The following is a 20773-nucleotide window of genomic DNA, read 5'->3' as shown; positions in this document are numbered from 1 at the left end:
GGTCAGATCACATTCCACTAGGGCTACCATCTACCTCTACAGGATTTCTCAGGGGAGTCGCTGCCAGGGATATACTGGAAGCTGCTACCTGGAGTTCTGTACACACCTTCACCAAGCATTACCACCCGCCTATTTTTTCCAAATCCAGGGCAGGATTTGCTACATCAATCTTGCAAGGCCTACTAGCCAGCCCAAACATTTTTTGACTGCCTCCACCCTTCCTCAGCTTTGGGAATCATCATTGATATCATTATAAGTATTTAGCGATTTCAATCCTCAATGACTTGCCAGAAAATCACAAAAATTAACGGCCAACAGACCAAAAATAAGAGGCAGAGATCTTAGCAAACATTTGGACAGTTGAGAAGTATGCAAGGCTCCTCTCCTTACCTCTGTGCAACTTTTACACTAATATTTCACAGATAACAAAAGAAATGTAAAATTTCCAAGCTACAAAATAGCTTTCATACCAGCTTCTTACCATCTAGTCACATATGGGTTAGCTGAAGTATTTGTTCAAACGTAATATGCAGAGAAATGCATTTTACGTTGAATAAGAGAAGTACGGGTATATCTATTCTACCTGGATGTTACAGCCCATACCCTACATTCTGTACCTCTCAACCTCTTAGTGCTAGAATTCTGGACAAGGCCAAATGTAATGAGAAGCAATGACCCATAAGTTGGGGACAGAGTTTATATATTGCTCTTATAAAGCTAGAGAATTGCTAGAATAACAAGGTTTGCATTGGCATGCATTTTTCTGAAGGATATGAAGTCTGAAACTCAAACATTTGTTATTATTTAGTGATTTCAATCCTGGGCGATTTGCCAGAAAACTATACATTTTATTAGTATTAGACCAAAAATATGAGGTAAAAATCTGGACCTTCTGCAAAATTCTGGACAATTGAGAGGTGTGCCTTCATCTGCTGTTTCTATTCACCCAGTCTTCCAGTAATCCTATGAGTTTTAAAATACTAATTTGCTTTGCCATGCACAACTCAATTTGAAAGTCCATTCCATTGGGTGACCACCTTCTCAGAGGAAAAATAATATTTCATATCTAAACTGAAGTATGACTATTTAGTCTAGAATTCCTGACATCTCTGCCTCCCCTCTCCCCATCTTGGTTAATAAGTAAAATTGTTTTCCAGTTCAGTTCCTTTGCAGTTCCCTTTGTGATTTTGTGAAATAAAATCATACCACCTCTCCATTCCATCCTTCTGAAAGGACAGACATGGTATGTTTATAATCCTCTCAACATCCAACTTTGCTCTATTTTACCACCCTAGTGTTCATCTGTATGTTGGTTTTGCTATCTATAGCTTTCTTACCTTTTTGCAGTAGCATAGGTATAGCCTCAGAGGATGTGTCTGATCCTCATGTCACACACAAACACCACACCAGGGGACCTGGAGGTAACCAAAGGCAAGTGGTTGATAACCTACCCATGGCTGAGAGTACTGTAGGATCAGAAGCTGTAGGCCGATGCATATTTTCATTATTTATTTTTATGTTTTTTTTTAGTTACATAAAGGGTAGATGTTTGTTTTTTTTTGGGGGGGGGGGACTGTCCGAGTCCATCAAAACTTGGGACAAAAAACTAGCCAGATTAATAGCTAACACTGGTTGCAGGGTCAACCCAATACAAACGGGACAAATCCCACTATTCTCCCTCTAATCTGAAGCCTGTTTCTACAAGGATAGTTATGCTTAATACTGCACTGAGGAAAAAAAAAAAGACAATAATTTTCAGTAGTTTGGCATAAAACACAAAATACATGTCACAAAAACCCAAATATTAATAAAGCCTCATTTGTATACAAACAGCCTTAGACAAGGAACTAAATATAAACAAACAAGTTGTCTGAATGAAAATAACTCAGGTGTCGATTACTGCAGAAAGCAGGTGCAGCCTGCACAAAAACAGACAGGGTTGTCATCAACTCTGACACCAAACCTCTAAATCACCTGCACTGGGATCTACAGGTCAATAACTGCTAATAGCACAGCAAAAAACACTTAGCACCAAAAGAATATTTATGCTGAAGCATTTAACATTGCCAAGCCCATCACATGACTGGGCACTAAGAATACCTTTGACAGAGCTGCATGGTTCAGTGCTGGCAACTTCAAAACCAATGCTAACAAGCTGGTAAATTCAGATAGCTTAGACAAGCGAAGTTAGAAGGTAATTCCTCAAGAAGTAAATGGGTAAGATCAGGAGAAGCCTCTTTGCATCTACAAAATTGTCATGTTTAAACTCATGGGAAACAGACCACTCTGTAAAGCAGATTTACTGTTCATAAGCTGACAAACTTCTTTATCTGTTAACCAGCCTAACACCCTGAAAGTCGCCCAGAGCCAGAACAACATCCGTATTACATTTATGTGAAACGGTCAGATTTGATACTGCTGTTAACTGAAATCACAGTAGCAAGATGAATTACTTCAGCCTTAGGTTATCAAATGCATATGACAGCAGGGTAAAAACCTGCATTCAACAGATCGTGTACTCAAATCAGGTAATTCAAAACAAAACAAAAGCATTCAAAGAACGGCCAGAAACCAGTGAATAATGTTAAAGCAGCTGTCAAACGTGGATCCCTTGCATTTAAAAGTAACGCTGCTAACAACGCTTTTAATGATGCATCCACAAACTACCATGACATTATTTTTAGCAACATTTTGAAGGGACCAAATGTCAACACACAGTTCTGGCGGCTCCCTTTATTAGTAGCATGACTCTAAACCTTCCTTCTTGCACCGCTTTACTCAGTATGTAACTGCAGCGATTTTTTGCGCCTGCTTCCTCAGCTATACCACTATGTTCTAAAGTGTAGTGTTGCAAGGTACATTCCAAAAGCAGAACAGAAGGGGTGCTACTGGCAGGAAATAAAATAAGCAATTCACATTTTATGGGAAACAGATTTCACACTGCCGTTAATGATAATAATACACCTACTCCCCCATTAGAATGAAGCAAAATTAAACTTTTTTTTGGGTTGGCATATCGAAATACACATATTTTACCTTATAAACTCCTTGGGCAAAGCTGAATGGTAAAGCTGAACCGGCAAACTTCTTCTAGCTCCAGCGATGTGTGCAGACCGTGAGTTCACAAAACAACTTTGAGGGATCCAGTAGCAGGTAAATTCTACAAATATTTGCAGAAGGAAAGGACAGAACTACTGCTGGACCCTCTATTTATTTGGGGGAAAACAAAAGAAATTCACGTTGGAGGTGTGATGCAAGTGGTAACTTGGAATGCAAGATTCCGATTGGCTGCCACCATTTGCTTTAGCAACTACTTTGTAAGCAGATTTTCTAATGAAAGTTAAATGTAAGCCTAATGTAAAAACACACTGAATCGTAGCTGCATAAGATAAATTACAAGTTCAGTTACGATTTCAGTGTGTTTCACAGTAAGCTGATCTACAAATGTACAATAACGTTTCTTCTCACGCTTGTGGAAGGCACTTGGGGATAACAGCTTGCAATTAGTATCTTCTCATGGCGCGCTCGGTGTTAAGCACAGAGGCGCCATGAGAAGGTACTCAGGGTTAATGAGTTAAGGAGACTCCTGAACCCGCCACCCTACTCGCACCATCAGCTGCGTATGAGATCAGCCACATGCAGGAGTTAACAATAGATGTGAGAGTAGCCAACTGAGCTTACACTGTAGATGGGACTGCTTCAGCAGAGGTACCCTGAAGATGATCTCCTTTAGGAGATCTCTCTGAAGTCTCGTAAAATGTGACAGATAGTTCAGCGATCGGAGTGTAAAAGCCGCTGAAGAGAAGATACGCTTCCCGTACCTATCCATCGTTTGGTATTCCTTATTAGGTGGATGGATAGAAGAGGAAGTCTCTGGTAGCTCCTTCTTAGTGGCCGCTGCCACCACCATGGCATCAACAGATAAACCCTTGGATAAAAACTCTTTGTCTTTAGGGGGTGGAAAGAAATTTATTTGGCCTCCTGGGGACCGGTTCCACGGCATCAGGAGTCTGCCATGCTTTCTGACTCACAAGAGCCGAGGACACCACTATAGTCAGTACCAACAGCATCGGCTCCAAAGGCCCAATTGGGCTGGAGGAGGAAAAACAGCAGGATCGGTAGCAGGAGTCGGCTCCGAGACAGAAATGGTCGGAGCAAATAAAAATGTTGGCAAGGCCGACGACTTAAGGAGTCTGAGCACCACTCTCTCAATATCCTCTTCAGATAAGCTCCTGGAGGATCTGGAGGACAGTGTGGAAGACCTCGCTCTTTGCAATATAGGCAATTTTAGTATAGGGGAGACCAGTGGAATGTCTGTAAACCAGCCCTGAAGAGGACTGCTAGTGATCGGCACTGAAACACTTGGTGCCGATACTGCAAGATCCGTGTCCAGAATCTCAATCGGCTCCGAAGACAGTGGAGCCGAAGAGACAAAGGCCAGCTCTGATTTTGGTAACTTCTGTGGAGGTTCAGAGACAGAAGTTGAGACTGGAGAAGGCCTTTTTGAGGTCTTGCCCTTATCTTTTCTAGAAGACTGCGACCTAGCAGTGGAGGAAGAACTGGCTAGGTCTTCCTTGAAGGAAGGTTTAAAATGTCTTTTAGGATCAGCTTATTCTTCTGTTCCTGGAGCACTCTAGGATTAAAGGAATGACAAAAGAGACAAGTTTCTTGAAGATGTATGGCCCCTAAACAGTACACACAGATGCTATGTCCACCAGTAATGGACATTTCTTGCGAGCATTTAGTACACTTTTTAAATCCTGACTGTTTAAGCTCTTTATGTTCTTTGGACATAATGGCAGTAGAAAAAAATAAACACACTCACACAACAAGAGAGGAACTAGATCCTCTAACTTAAACAGATCTAGCCCTAACACTCACACAAAAAATAAGAAGTGATTTTACTAGGTTCTCTAACTTAAACAAACCTAGTGCAAAGGAAAAAGGGAAACAAACTAGCACCTCTAAGTTAAACGGTCTAGTCTAAAAGCACACACTCACGGGAACCACACCCAAAAAGCCAACAGGCCCAAGAATTTTATAAGCAGTAATAAGTCAAATCCGCTTAATAGACACAAATCGGTATCACAATAAAGCTATCAGCAATCAGCAATCAGCATAACACTTCACACAAAGCCAAAAACTACTGAAAAGTAGTAATAATAAATAACTAAATAACTTAGCCACGGCCAACCAAAAGAAGCTTCCGACTGAAGACGTGGCAAACAAGATCTGAGGAATGTGCGCATGCACCATGGGATACCTATTAGCCACGAGCCAATTAGAAGTTTTCAGGCTTTCTAAGCAGCTGAGTCGGAGCTGAGGATCGGCTTCAAACCCACACGTAATAATGGAGGCGAGATGGGACTACATAACAACTTACTTTAACCTTTACAAGATTGTAGGTTGTATAACTTGTTCTTCATTGTACTGTATTTTGCTACTAGCCAAGACTGTGACTGAAAAGGATCCTCAGATCAGTCCACTTATCTAATTAGCAAATTTGACTAACTCACTAATTAAAATATGTACAAAAGCAATGGAACGAACCAGGCAGAATCCAGGCAAGAGGCAGAAGCACAAAAGTCAGTGTCGCTGTATAAGCACAAAAGTCAGTAATGCTGTATAAAAGCACAACAGTCAATAATGCTGTATGAAATCATTCATCATTCATCATGGCAAGGAATCCAAGAACCACGCAAGAAGTCTTCAAATAATAAAAACAATCCACAGGTTTAATAAAAACTGGTAAGCGCTTTCGCTGTAGAGCTTCTTCAGACCAAGTACAAACTAAAGAAATCACACTATATATACACATATTATCAACACTTCATCCAATCAAAGGCTGTTCAAAGTAATTAAAAAAATAGCAAGTAGCAGACACTTAATTGAATCATTCATCTGAAACAAATGAATGCTCATTCATTCAAATTGCAAAGCAAGCAAAAAAAGCAATACTAAAACACATGCTAAAATAGCTGCACTAAAATCTGTCTAACAAAGAAACAAATATATATATATATATATATATATATATATATATATATATATATAGTAAATGAATGGTTACATAATGCTATGCTCTTAAATGAACGATACTAAACAAGAATGTATAAATATATGAATATATATACAAAAATAAATATATGTAAATATACATACAAAAATCATGCAGTCCCAAAAAAAAACCTCACTAATTAATTTCCTTACTACTGTGACATTTATATTACTTGAATATTTGTGTTTTCTGTCCTCCTATCTCTAAATCAAGTTAGCAAATATTTCTTATAAGCATCATACCTTCACAAACTGTACTGTTTCATACTTGAGGCCTTAAAAAGTTTAATGTTGTTTAAATACTACAAAGAAGTGACTGTGGTCATTTAACTTGTGTTTTGTCATGTTACATCAGCTTCTGATCCATTTATCCAGCTCTACACATGCAACCTGCTTACCCACTCTCTTGCCCTCATTTCTGTTTTAATGTCTGCTTTTAAATCAGGGTTTAACTGGACTGCTGATTCTACTAAATCTTCCTTCAAGAACCAGCCTTACGTTTCATCTCTCTAATTCTCTCCTCTTTCTTTGACTACAGATTGGAGGCTCACTTCTTGCTTTGTGAGTCTACAGACTGCAGCCACAGCCTTCAAATAAGTGAAAACATTGACAGCTTACCTGCATTATACTTACTCTGTCACCACCGTACAACAAATGTACCATCTATCCAAATCATCTTTCTATCTGTAGCTCCCCTACTTTTTGTCCCTGAGTGACTCTGAGCCACTGTCTCCAATTTGTAAAGCCATCCCTAGATTTATTTAGTTAACATTTGTTTCAGGGAATAAATGCCAGACTTTCCCAGTAATGACTCTCTTCAGCATAGCAGTGGCCACAAGAAAGGTTGGACAGACAGCCCTTCCACTACTTATTCCTATGAGATGGACTCGACAAGGGTCGCTGATGCCAGTGGCTCCAGTAAGGCATAGTACTAAAACACTACAAAGTCAGAAGGAGGGCTTTCGCCTTTTATATCAGAAGGTGTGAACATGCAAACATGTCAGCTCACTATGTGCATGTATCCCAGGTTCGAATTAGGACAACGAAAACGCATTTTGTCGAATGCGTAAATGTCGAACACTAAACAGTGAACAGGCAAAACATCGAAGAGGCTTTACAGCAAATTATTTCCCTGGGAAAGAAGTTGCTTGGCTACTTCGGTGTTTTTCCGTGTTCTGCACTACAGTGCGGTCTCGGAGTTGGTATATTTAAGTAGGGGGGTTGTGGGGGGGGCAACGCCCCCCACATAAAACAATGTTCCCAACTGTTTACTTTTCCTTTTATTTATGTTGGAACAGTGATTTCTTTCCCTAAGAAAGAAATTGATGTTCCTAGCTTTCGACATTTTCAGCTTTCGCTGAAATAGGGTCGATTAATCCTCGTTCGCTGTTTTCAGTATTCGATAATCTAACATAGACGCTGTATCCCTACATAAACATGAGGCATCTACTACACCTCACCTTAATCAACAGTGTGAGAACGCTCAAGCCCCAATCAGGTGGCAGTATGACACCAACAGCCTGATACATACGCTAGGTGAAGGACAACAAAACAATGGGTGCACATTCCTTCCTTCAGTAATTAGCCCCGTATCAATCCAAATCAGTTACAGAGGAAAAAAAAAAACATGAATGTCACACCTGGAACCATTTCTCTGTCAGAATGTTTTTTCCATTTTTACTGAGGTTATATTATCTGACCCACCAGATAAGATACTAAGCCCACAGTTTGTCACTAGCCATTTATTTCCATCTAGATGTGGTAAAAACAACGTATGTATTTTGTTTTTCATATGCTCTATGCATGTGTACTTCCACTCATGCATTTCCTCTGCTTGCTGTTGTGCACTGCTGTTATATGATCCCTATTTTCTCGAAGTCTGTTCTACTGTCTTCTACCAGGAATCATGAAGCAGTGGTCTCCTTAAAACCCTCTTTCAATGGGTAAGCCAATACTGGCTGCATACAACACTGTTTCCTAAAGCTCAAGGCCTTCCACTTAAATCCAAGTTGTTGACAGACAAAAGGTTACCTCTGTACTATGAAGCAGGCCAGAAAAAGATTATACGTGTCCATGGGGTGCATATTTAAATTCCTCAGTCTATTTCTTGCGCTAAATCAATGTAAAACGCACAGAAGAGCTGTACTTTGACCAAGAATAATACACTTACTACAACAATTTACTTTAGGGTGCAGTGCACTTGTTGGCTCATAGGTGTGTACTAAGCTAATGGCCCTGGGGCCTTTACAAGCCTAGCCATAGGATTACCCTGGCATAGTGCCACCCGAACTTAGTTCCCAGCGCCTCTATCAAGTAGAGCCACTGGAGTTATCCCCGAGGTGAATTTTCTGTTTCCCATCCACTCATCAAGATTTCTCTTGAAGAGGATCAGCGAGGTGCTCTGCTTGACATGTACTGGAAGTCTATTCTATCTAGTCTAATCTATAGCATGGGTAGTCTCTGAGTTATGAACCTGTCCCTCCAGCATGTTCTGTTGATTGTGGTAATGAGGTTGAGGTCTCTGGAGCGTGTGGTGTGGAGGGATTGGGATTTCTTTCAATGTAGCATTTCTAACAGAGCTAGGTCAGACATGGCTTTGTAAGTCAGGTGGAGATCACCTCTAAGTAGGCGATATGAGATAGAGAATAGCTGGAGTTTTTTGAGTCTGACCATATAGAACAAGTGTTTAAGGCCTAGGATCCTCTTTGTGAGGTACTTTTGAGGCCTCTCCAGTTGTTGCAGGTGTCTAGTGAGGTACATGCCAAATGGGACATTGTACTCGATGACTGGCCTAATGAGAGAAGAGTAGAGGGAGACAATGACCTCTTTCTTCCTGGATGCAAAGCCCTTAGTAAGAGATGTGCCACACAGAAGGACTTTCTGACCACAGTGACAATGTGGTGATAAAAAGAGAGGTTGTTGTTAACCTATGTTCCCAGATCTCTTATAACGCCTTCTGCGTTCAGTGGACTACCATCAATGTGGTAATTCATGGGAACCGGGTTTTTCCCAAAGGGGATGACGACACATTTTTTGGCATTGAGCTTAAGGTCATGGTTCTGACATCAGTCATTGGTCTCAGTGAGGCCATTCTTACAAAGTACTGAGCACAAATCTAGTAAAACATGTCTGATACAGAATGACAAACCACAGCTATTGCAGTTGAGCAACTGCTACTAGCATTCTTTTCTGGAAAAAGGATATATACTCCCTTCAATGTACTTGCATATTACATCAGAGATAAAATTTATCTCTAAACAGTAAAATTTGATGGGGTATAACTAGGAAAAAATACAACTCCATGGTAAATCAAATTACAAAGTGAAACCATGTTCTGATCGAAGAGTGACACACAACATAAAACCATGAAGTACTCTATTAATAATGATTTTGGTCCTGTGGGTTATCCAGGCAAATTGATGTGACAGTACAACATTATATCTGTGTCTTAGCAAATCAGACCTCTTGAGTTTTTCTTATCTGTTATACAGTTAACTTGGCATACAGCACTTCAGATGTTAAGATTAAAAAAAATATTCATTACCCAAATGGTTTGAGCATTTTTTTCAGCTATGCAGTTAAAACTTACTCATCATGTGGGGAACCACATCAGTCCCTGAAAGTACAAGTTTTTCACAGCCCATAAAACCCCTCACTCCTCACATTCCATATACCCCAGGGTGTTACTTAATACATACTTGTTCCACAGAGCATCAAGAAATCTCTTTCAGGAAAACTTGTATGTTTGCAGTGAAAAGCAAGACATTACAAAACAACACGTGTAATTTTCATCTATGCTCAACAAAGTGAAAATTATTAATTTAGCATAGAATTCCAAAGTAAAGATGGCAAATTCAGTATCAAGAATATCTGCTTTTTGATGGCAACATTTAATCTCCACAATCAACTACCAGAAAACTCAAAGAGGGAAAGCAAAAATGTACTTACAACCCCCCAGCCAGCAACACTTGCAGAGGTGCATGTAAAACCTTTATTCTCTGCCAAAGAAAAGAAAATCTCCAAATCAGTATTACAGGTTACAAAACACTAATAAAAATCAGTATACACTTTAAAAACAATAATAAACAAAACAAAGAAAAACAAAATAAACAAAAAACAAAGTGGATGCACTAGTTCTGTCCAGTGGCGTGTATCCCACAGAAATAAAACATGTATCTTGCATGCATGCTCATTTATTCCTGGCTTGTTGGAATTTCTGAAAAGAAGCAGCATTATATGTTCACCATAAATGTGCATAGCTAGAAATCAAAACCACTGTGAAATTTGAATGGAAAGGTTGGGTTGGATTATAAAAACAAACATCTGCCATTAGGCATCACGGAGAGCTGTAAGGTACATGCAGTTTGTATACTTCCACTATATCTTGGAAGCATCAAAATGCAAGACAGATTACAGTAAAATAGAAAGTGGCTACACAAAGAAAAACAAATCCATACATGGACATACTTTCTTAGTAGGAAGTAACAATGGTTCTAAAAGACTGGAAAACACAACACTTTCCTACCATTCATAATGTGATGTGATGTGAACAAATCCACTCAGAGCATTCACAGCAACAGAAAACTGACAGTGTATGACAGAGACTTGATTTGGGCCATCAAAACATAAGTAAACAGCAGGAAACTAATTAAAGCAGGCATACTGGGTTATAAGATGTGCCAACCAAATCATGCGCATACAGGAAAATGCGTATGTGGTGGTGCTGCTGTATTGATCGGAGCTCCGCATACATCTATTCTGCAGTGCTATTTGGAATTAAGTGGGTGCTGACAGAATACATGCACTTTTAAAAGCTTTAAAGTCACATCATACCATGTCACAGCAGAATACGCATAAGTCTCAAAGCTGCTTGGTAACATTCCTTTTTACTCATGTTCCCATAATAACAATTTAATGGCATGATAACTGTGCCTACCCAGTAAATTACATGGACTACAAGTTGTTGTTGTGTCTTTCGGCTTTTTCCCGGTTAGCGGTCGCCACAGCGGAACTCCGGTCCACTAATGACTGGTAGTTGATTTTTACGTGCCGAGTTACCAGCCCTGACGCACAACCTTCAACGAAAGTACGCCCATTCACGCATGTCTCCACGCAGAAGACGCTCTAGCTGAGAATCGAACCGGACAGCGTCTTACTGTGAGGTGACAATGCTACCGCAGCACCACCACCGCAGGTCGATTACATGGACAACAAGTACTTCCCCTAATCACAGCACAGCTAAAGCTGGACAATGTCACTGGGATGGAATAAGATAAATTAGTTACTTTGAACCAGTAAGTCGTGTAATTAAGCTAAAAGTACAAACAGGAATACTTACATAAGATGTTTTTGCTACTGTTTTGTCTAGTTGATTTTTATACTATTACCTTCACTTGGCTTGAATGAAAATACAATTGTGGAAGTAAACTTACCCTAACAGCAGACGTACAAATGATCACTGCTGCTGCTGTAGTATTAGCTATATGGGTTATATTCTGCCAAGGATATAAAAGTTGGCCAGCTTCCAAAGCTTCAGAACATCTTCCAAGTGCCTAAAGTGTGAGTCAACTCGAGCTGAACTGACTGAAAATACGGGTTTGAGCACAAAGCTCTTCAAAGCTTTCATGCCAAGAGATGCAGGGAGACTGAGCCCTGAAAGGTCACTGCTAAGAACAGTAAAATGTAAATGTCCACACCCTTGCATAAAGACACTAAAAAACAAAGAGGAAGGAGGGATAGAGTGTCTACTGCAGCAGCGATCAATATGATGAACATATTACAGATATGTAATTAACCTACCATAACAGTACATGTTCGAATGATCACTGTTGTAGTAGCCCTTAGCAATATGGGTATATTACCTAGCTTACTACATTTGTGAAATGGAGGAAGAAGGGTTAAGGAGCACCTGGAGAATGGTTATAGCAAAGCCAGATCCAGTCCTAGATATGGAATCAAGCTTATAGTGCTTTGTAAAAGTATATATAGAGGACCAATTGCTGCTTCTTGAATACTACTAGAATCCAACCATTTCCAAAAAGCTATAGATGAAGCCAAGGTCCTGATGAGTGGGCCTTGACCATGCCTGGAACCACGCCTCTCAACCTGGAAGCATCATAAATATAAACAAAGCCCATGAAAAATAGGTACAGATCTGTATGCTGATTAACATAAAATTTGCATACATAATTATGTAGCCCCACCCACTCCAATGGGATTATAGTATACCAACTTTTAAACACAAACTGAAGAACAGACAACCAAAATATGATCATGAAACACAAAATAAGAAAAACAATAGTGTTTTACTTATATTAATATTTGAACTTCTGTAAAACTAAAATACAATATTCTTTTAGAAAAATAACACTGGGTCAGGCAGGCTGCACTTGCCTTCAACCTTCTTTAAATAACATAAAATATAAACCAGGACAACAAATTATTTATATATTATTAATTAACACAAAACTTTGAACTTGTATAAAACTAAAGTTCTCTTATATAAAAATAAAATTTACTGCCTTGTACTAACTAGCCTACTTACTTACTATTACTACATACAAGGGAAGCCCTGGCTGTGACCAGAAGACAATTAAATCTTTGGAGTATTGCACAGAGGTGATCTCCACTGCACGACAGTGTGGCAAATGTACTTATATTTATTTATATAAAATTTTTATCCTGTAGCATTTCTGTATGATTAATTTTGTGTTAAAGGGAGACAGTACTGTAGCTTAGCAATTAGAATTTGGATTCCCACAACTCCTATTTGTTTCTGTCATTAACAGGTATATGAATCTGTAGGTACATTTCAGGTAATTAATCATTTTGTTAGCTCTCAGGTCTATTTGCTGAGCATACCTTTCAGCTGTCCGTGATTCTGACTCAAATTTTAGCTATCCTCCTCTTAAAGCTGATGACATTTGGAGAAAAGGTGGTGAATTACACTTAAATAATGACAATTATTACAGAAATAGACTTTGTTTACTTCAGAAAATGCATATTAATTCACATTCTTTAATTCTGTCCATGTCACAAGTTAATAACACTAACACTGTCCCGAATCCTGATCAGGAAGTAACCCCAGGTATCTTTGCTGAGTGACTGTTGGAATGAAATCTGTTGCGAGTCATTCATCTGCATTGTTGAGTTAGCCTTGGGATTTGCAGCAGATAACTACAAAGTCCTCACTGCACTTCATCTAGTTCCAAGATTGCCTAAACTCTGTAAGCTGTTTTGGTGTCTAGTGACAGAACAGGAGTTTGAACTGAGAATGATTCTACTGTTAGGGTAAAGACTGGAGTTAACAGATGGGACATTGAAAGGTAGATATTCACAAGCAACGAAAATAATAAAGGTATCAAGGCTGAGTTCAGTTGAACTCTTGCTTGGAAAGAGTGCCATTCACATTTGTGCACTTAATGTGGAAAGTCTTTCCATTACATATGAGGCCAACCACTGTAAAGCATAACAAAAAAAATCATACTGAAATGGGGTGTGTAACAGAGTAGTACGTCTGACCTTTCTGAATACTCACTTCAGACCAATAAGGTAACAGTAATGTGACTTTTGATTTATAACCACCACCACCCAAAAAAAATCACTTGATAGTACTAGCTCTCCAGCACCTCTTCCTGTAAACAAATTCATTCTTCCATCAACACTATTTACCATTAAAATAGTAGTTTAAATGTTTTGCAGATACCCTTCTTACCTGTTGAGAGTAAATGCTTAATTCAAGGATGCCTTATTTGTATATATAAAGAAACAAACAACAATACAGTTTGCCACACTCAAATAATGTCATCATACCTCATCATAACTCTCAGCCTCTGAGCATTAAAAATCACAGCCCTGGAATTTAAAAATCAAAAACATGATCAGAAAGAGGAGGACTTTTTTATTTTTTTTTACGAAAGATGCACTTTATACAACTAATGAATCCTTGTATAAGTTTATTTTAATTACTTAATATGTGCACTGATAAAACAGGTTGACTTTAGGAAAAAAAATTGTAAATCCAGAAGGAGAGAGGCTAAATTTAAGGGACAAAACCACGTCTATGTGTAAATCATAGCAGCTGAGAGGTATGAGTGCCATTTTAATTCTAAACAGAGACAGGCAACCTTTCAAACATTTATGGCCCTAGAAACAAGATATGTTTCTGCTATTACAAATTTCAAAGACAACTACACACCAGAAGCTAAATGTATTTTTCCTGATGCATTTAGGATCATTAAAAATCGATGCACCATTAACTGAGAAATTAATTATTATATGAATGAAAGAATGCTTCCATCGCCATTACATTATAGAAATGCAATACTGTGCATCCAAGCTGCTTCAAAGCCACTGCTTATGTACCCTGTCACTTGTGTAATGCAACTCCCACAGAGTTCATATACTAGTGGTAAATGACGAAAATAAAATACAGTGGACTCAATGCAAGAAAAAATACATTGTTAGACTTTGTGTAATTATGCTCATATGGGTGAACTACATAGTACATTTTTTAATGCACCATGACAAACTTTCCTCAACTCTCATCACATGCTGGTGTCAAAAAATCAGTGCAACAAAGGTAGTGGTAATGACTCAATGATAATACATTTTTCTCAATGTGATAATTTAAAACACCACCACTTACTGCAGAAAGCAAATAGTCCAAACAATGTAATACCAGCATAAAAATGATTCTGACTCTGAAAAAATGATATTTTGCCCTGAACTGCAAGGTTTTTTTTTGGGGGGGGGGGGGCATATTATTATATTACGCATCTGTGAATTACAAAAAAACACTTTTATAAACAGCAACACTTTACAGGACTGCAAAGTACCAGCCCCACAGACACAATATCCTTATTAATTGCTTGCTGTCTGTCTGCAGAAAGCTAACAGTTCTATGATCGCATTTGCTTTAACGGTTTTGCTCCCAGCACTCACTGTTCAGACAAGAATGATTCTGTGAATGAAAACTCATTTCAGAGGGAGAGTCAAAACTACACTGCCTGTACAAAGTGTGTTTTATTCCATCCAACTCAACGTCTGGAAAACAGGGAACTGTTTGACCTCTGTCTCTTACCTGATACATTAGACCCGATGGACTCCTGTACTGGAAACAATATTAGTAATCCCAAAATGAAGGTGTAATTGCTTCTTAAAATACTCAAAGGTGAGGGAGACATCAAAACATCAGCCAAGTAAGTCATCATAGTTCGTGAACCTATTCATTCCCATTTGGCATATATCCTAAGTGTGTGAATTGATGTTGCACTCTGCACTTTTTATAGCAAATCCTCACGTCATGTCTCACAGTTTAGTAGACTAATCCCTCAGCCCAGAGCAGTCCTCAGCTAAATTCTGACAGGCTGGCAGGCTGCTCACAAAACTGATGTCACTGTGCACTCCTCCACATGATGCAGTCAGCCCTAAAAAATACCCCCCCCCAAAAATTTAAAACAAAAGCCGGGAAATTCAGAAATTAGGGGTGCCACTCGGGAATCGTGGCACCCCATTATTTGGACCTCAAAATATGGAAACAGCTGAGTGATTTGGTACAGTTGAGAGGTATGCCTGGAAGAGTTTTGTTGTGGAGAGTATAACAAAGGGTTATTACCATTTGGAAATGGCCTGCTTTGACCCAGGTTGTCCCTTCTTACCTTCACAAGAAATGAACAATTGATCTGTCAATCTGAAAGTTTTAGTTCTGTCAAGATAGGATCTGAGCTGTCTGTGGACATCCAAGGTATGGAGCATCTTTTCTTCCTCATTTTTAGGTTCAGGAAAGAAAACAGACAGATTGATAGTTTGGCTAAAAGTAAACTAGGACATCACTTCAGGCATTAAAGAAGGATTACTTTAGAGAGATAGGGTGGACTCAGTGTAAGAGCTTGCAAATCAGACACACTTCTTGCAGTGGTCAGAGCAATCATTACAACTGTTTTCCATGTTAAGAACCTCAAGTCAGCCAGATTAGCTGTCTTAAGTGGAGCAAGTATTAGCTTTTCCTCCCCAAACCCATAATAAGATAACAAGAAGAGGCCATAGTTTTTTTTGGAGGCCTCTTATGCAAAACCCATTTGAAAAATATTCTGACATGAGACTACATTGAAAGAGGAGGATCCATGGAACCACATGCTGAAATGGCTGAGAAATGAACCTTTTTTTTTAACAAGAAACATCTTTAGTGAATTACCACTTATGACACAGTCATACATTTATATAAAAGAAAACAAACCATACTGACAATTTCAGTTGCAGAGATTATACATCACTTCTAATCTATAGAGTCATTGTCAAATGTTATATAGCTCATTCAATTCCTGCCTTCCCTCATTCCTCCTCCAAAACATTATTTTGCATGTATTGTTCCCACAATTCCCATTTTTTTATGTAATTTGCCCTTATCCTTTTCGAAAGTTCCCATTTCCAGTTCTTTTATCTTTGTGACTAAATTCACTACTTCTAGTACAGTTGGTTTAGACTTTGATTTCCATTGTCTAGTAATTGCTATTTTGGCAGCCACCAGAACTCAACTCAACAAGGCCTTATTATGTTTAAGCAATTCCAATTCTGTATCACAGTTCAAAAAATATTTTCCTTAGTTATACCAATTTGCTCATACAGTATTTCTGACAGTAGTATGTAGGGAATTTGTAAAGTCTGCCAACTCATTACACTCCCAAAAATATGTTCCCAATTACTTCACCTCCAACATTTGTAATCTAGCTAAGGAAAAATTCTTTGGAGTCTGCCTGGGGTATAAAATACCTATGCAAACACTTCCAAGCAAAGATCCTAAGTCTTCTAGACTTTGATGCATATTTGGAAGCCATACATATATACTCTCATTGTTTCTTTGTGACTTGCTTATTCAGTCTCTCTTCCCAATCCTAACTTCTTCTGATTGACTTCTACAGTTATCATGCAATATTTTATATGCCCTACTAATTTTATATATATATATATATATATATATATATATATATATATATATATATATATATGTACATATGTATATATATAATCAGTTCTTGACAGGAAAGGAGATCTCTAGCCTGCAGTCCAAATGAATTATTGGCTTCTTCCCAGTCTATTAACTTTCCTTCTCTAATTATTTGCTCCCAATATCTTGGCTTCTTTGCCAGTTATTCCAGCCCCCTCTTGCCTATTCTCTGTACCTCTAATCACAGTCATCCCTAACGGGAGAATCTCCTTTCTCCATTCTCATGTTGTCTTAGTTCTTAGAATACTTTCTGCTACTTTATAATTATAATATTCTGTATAATTAATGTTATTCTCCTTAAGGATCTGCAACCAAAATCCTAGTATCTCCTTGTTTCTTGACCTCCCCCCCAGTTTCATCATCATCCCTTTCCACTTTGAATTATAGCTTTCCGCTTATGCTATGTATAGGAGCCTTAATTGTGAAGCTCTGAAATACCCTTCAAATCAGGTAATCCCAAACCACCTTGATCAACTTCTCACATGACTCTTGCTCTCTTCCCCTCCCAGATAAAATCCTTCAACTCTTTATTAATTGCTATTCACAGCTTTTCTTCTGGTTGATAAAATATGCCTGACCTGTGTATAAAACTAAAGGGATTAAAAACATTCTCACTATTTGTATCTTGCTAATTATATCCATAAGAACAGAGCATCCAATTTCTTGGCTTTTGTATTATCTTTTATTTAGCCTCTTCCCACATATCCTTAGCTGCCATAACAAAATCCTTTTTAATCCATACTCTTATATACTTCATTTCACCTTGTCCCCATAAATATGGGTATTGCTGAACCAATTTGTATGTGGCTTCATTGTTTACAGCTATTGCCTTTGTTTTTTCCTCATTCATTTTGAATCCAAAAAAGACCTGAAACTTTCTCAAAATGTTCCACAACACAGAAATGCAATTTTCTGATTTATCAGGTATAAAATAATATCATCTGCAAATAAAGCCAACTTTTCTTGATTACCACACCAATTATATCCTTGCCAAGTCCCTTGTTTTCTTTGCCAAAGTTGCTAAATATAATGCAAATAACAAAGGGGAAAGAGGACACCCCCTGCCTGGTTCCTTTGCACAAACAGAACATATCAGAGAGGAATCCCCCCACTTTAATTTTCACATCTGATTCCTCACATATCCATCTAATCAACCTTATAATTTTATCATGGAATGCAAATGCTTCCATTACCCTACTCATATAATCAGATCTTACTCTAACATATGCTTTCTCTGCATAAGACCCAACAACAACAGTTATGTTTTCTTACACTCTGCATCCCTCTAGATCATCATTGTCCTATTAATGTGTCAAATGTTTGCCTCCTCACCACAAAACCACACTGATCCATATCTATCCGCTTTGGAATCACCTTTGCCATTCTTTTAGCCATTATAGGCATAAACATTTCAGAATCATGGTTTAGAATTGAAATGGACTTATATGAAGCTGGATTGGATAGGTCTTTACCATCTTTAGGTATTACAGCCACCACAGTTTTCTTCCAGGATGATGGAGCTTCTCCACGTTTTAAAATACTGTTAAAAAATTTCAGATTTTTATCATTTTCATCCCTCCTAGCTTCCAAACATCCTCAGAAAATACCATCTATTCCTGGAGACTTTGCTGTAAGTTTGTTATACATCACCATATTTATCTCAACTCCTCCTATCCTAACTGTTAGTAACTGAGCCTTATCTCCTTCTAACCTTGGAATATTTAATTCTTCCATGAACATTTCTACTTGTACTTTTTCCTTGATTTCCACATTTCTCTGCTTTATACAGATTTTCATAAAATTTCTGAAATACATCTAATACCGCTACAGGATCTCTGGTTATTTTTCTTGTTGTAGGCTCCCTAAGCTTGGCAACAATCCTTTCGACCTGTTGCCTGAGCTGCTGTGCTAATAAGTCCAGAGTGCAAAAGCTTTCATCAAAAACAGTTGCTTAGTAGCAATCTTTCTAAACTCATACATATTGTCTGGATACTCCCTTATTTTCTCTTTAGCACTCTGCAATTCTGCCTCTTCTTGTTCTGTGAGATTACCTCTATTCTGCAATATTTTAACCTTTGTCAGTCCCTCTAAGTAAATATTGTTACTTTGTAACCATACCTCTTTTTCTTTAATTTCCAGCTTATTTTTAAACCCTACTGTAATTTTATCCCAATCCCTAAGTATATTTTCTGAAGAAATTTCTATCTTCCTTAATAACTCCTGAATAATTTTCACCACATATTCCTTAAATTCTTCTTTATTTAACAGATAGGCCAGGAAGTGCCAGTGTCTCATTTTTATTTTAGCATTGGTGTGTGATCTGGAATAGTTACAGGATACATATCAAAACTTTTAATTAAATGCACATGTTCCTATGAAATATAATTTCTGTTTAGCCAAGCCCAGTTTTTGAACCTTGGGGAATAATATGTAAATTCTCTCCAAAGTCTTACTACTGAATCAATATCTTTCATACCAAACATTTTCATGCATTTCTTCAAAACCCAATCATTTTACCTTCCAGGCCCCCCCCTCCCAGGTACATCCTTACTGTTGCAAATCAAATTCCAGTCCCCACCTGTAAGTAATTTTCCCTGATGAAAGCTGATTACTTCTCCCAGAAAGTTCTTAAGATCCAATGTAGCAGTTTTAGGTGGACTATAAATACATGCCAGAAATTAATATAAGTATTCTCCTTTTCCTTTGTCCCATTTATTCTGCTGAACAACCATCCTGAAATCCATTCTTTACCAAATTTATATGCTCATATCTTTCCAAATGTATCCTGTAGCATGGCTCTTTGTACTTTATATTTTTAATATAGTTCACTACTCTCTATTTTTTGTATACATCTGTGAGACCATCCACATTTAAATATAATATGGAAAGTGTTGTCATTATGACAAGTTATTATTCTCACCTGTTATTATATACAACAGCTTTTTTAATGCCTAGCTTCAGCTTTTATGTTACATGCAAACACTGTTTGGCAGGTTGATCTTTTATACAAGTTGTATCATTTCATATCTTACAAAATTGTTTGTTTTAATGAAAACCTTCAAAAAACACACTTCCAGAATACCCCCACAACCTACAAACTAGCAAAAAAAGTACATCTTCAAATAATGTTTAACCTCCTAACAGGAACAAATGTCCCACACTGACAGCCACGATCACAGGCTTGAATTGATCTATGATGAAGGTTATCCATATTAAAACGCATGGTACAGCCTGTGCTTCTACTTACACCAAGTGCTTTCTGTTTTTGTCTTTATTTTCATTTCTCTCCCAGATGTAGAAAACAACTTGAATGCTTTCAGAAAACAATAACTCGTAGCCATTGAAAGAAAGACATATTCTTTCATTACATTCAGTTAAGCCAAAGGCCTTAATCCAATCATTACTCTATGCAAAAGTAGGAAGAAGCATACCAAGTTTACTTCTATCATGCTCCTTTGTCGTTAACTGATCCTTGAAGGAGGAGTAAGAAAGGCTATAGGATAGTAATTTACAAATATTGTAAAACCAGAAAAGAACTAACACTGAATGGGTGCTGGTTATATTTCTGGAGGTCTACTTCACATAACTGAACACCCAGATGTTCTACTTTCATATGGCCAAGACCATATGATCGAATATTTGAATGTTCGAAAATGTGAAAAAAAAAAACTAAACAGTGCTAGCAGGGGGGGCAAGTGTCCCTGCACCCCC

The 20773-nt window shown here is 38.0% G+C and overlaps 1 protein-coding gene across 3 annotated transcripts in view; it reads right to left on the bottom strand.

Moving 5' to 3' along the window:
* Positions 1–20773, bottom strand: part of SFXN2 (sideroflexin 2) — a 666316-nt gene that overhangs the window by 86021 nt on the left and 559522 nt on the right. For 2 of the 3 annotated variants that reach the window (XM_044056546.1, XM_044056548.1), the window contains exon 10: positions 10006–10055. The exons of the other annotated variant lie outside the window; for it this stretch is intronic. In XM_044056546.1, coding sequence (XP_043912481.1) covers positions 10006–10055 — 50 coding nt within the window. The remainder of the gene's footprint in view (positions 1–10005; positions 10056–20773) is intronic. 3 annotated transcript variants of the gene reach the window in all.

Source organism: Protopterus annectens, chromosome 14.part0 (genome assembly GCF_019279795.1).
Source record: "Protopterus annectens isolate FY-2018-M chromosome 14.part0, PAN1.0, whole genome shotgun sequence".
Classification (NCBI taxonomy): Eukaryota; Metazoa; Chordata; order Ceratodontiformes; family Protopteridae; genus Protopterus; species Protopterus annectens.
Note: the sequence above shows the minus strand (reverse complement) of the source record. Positions and strands in the feature narration are given on the sequence as shown.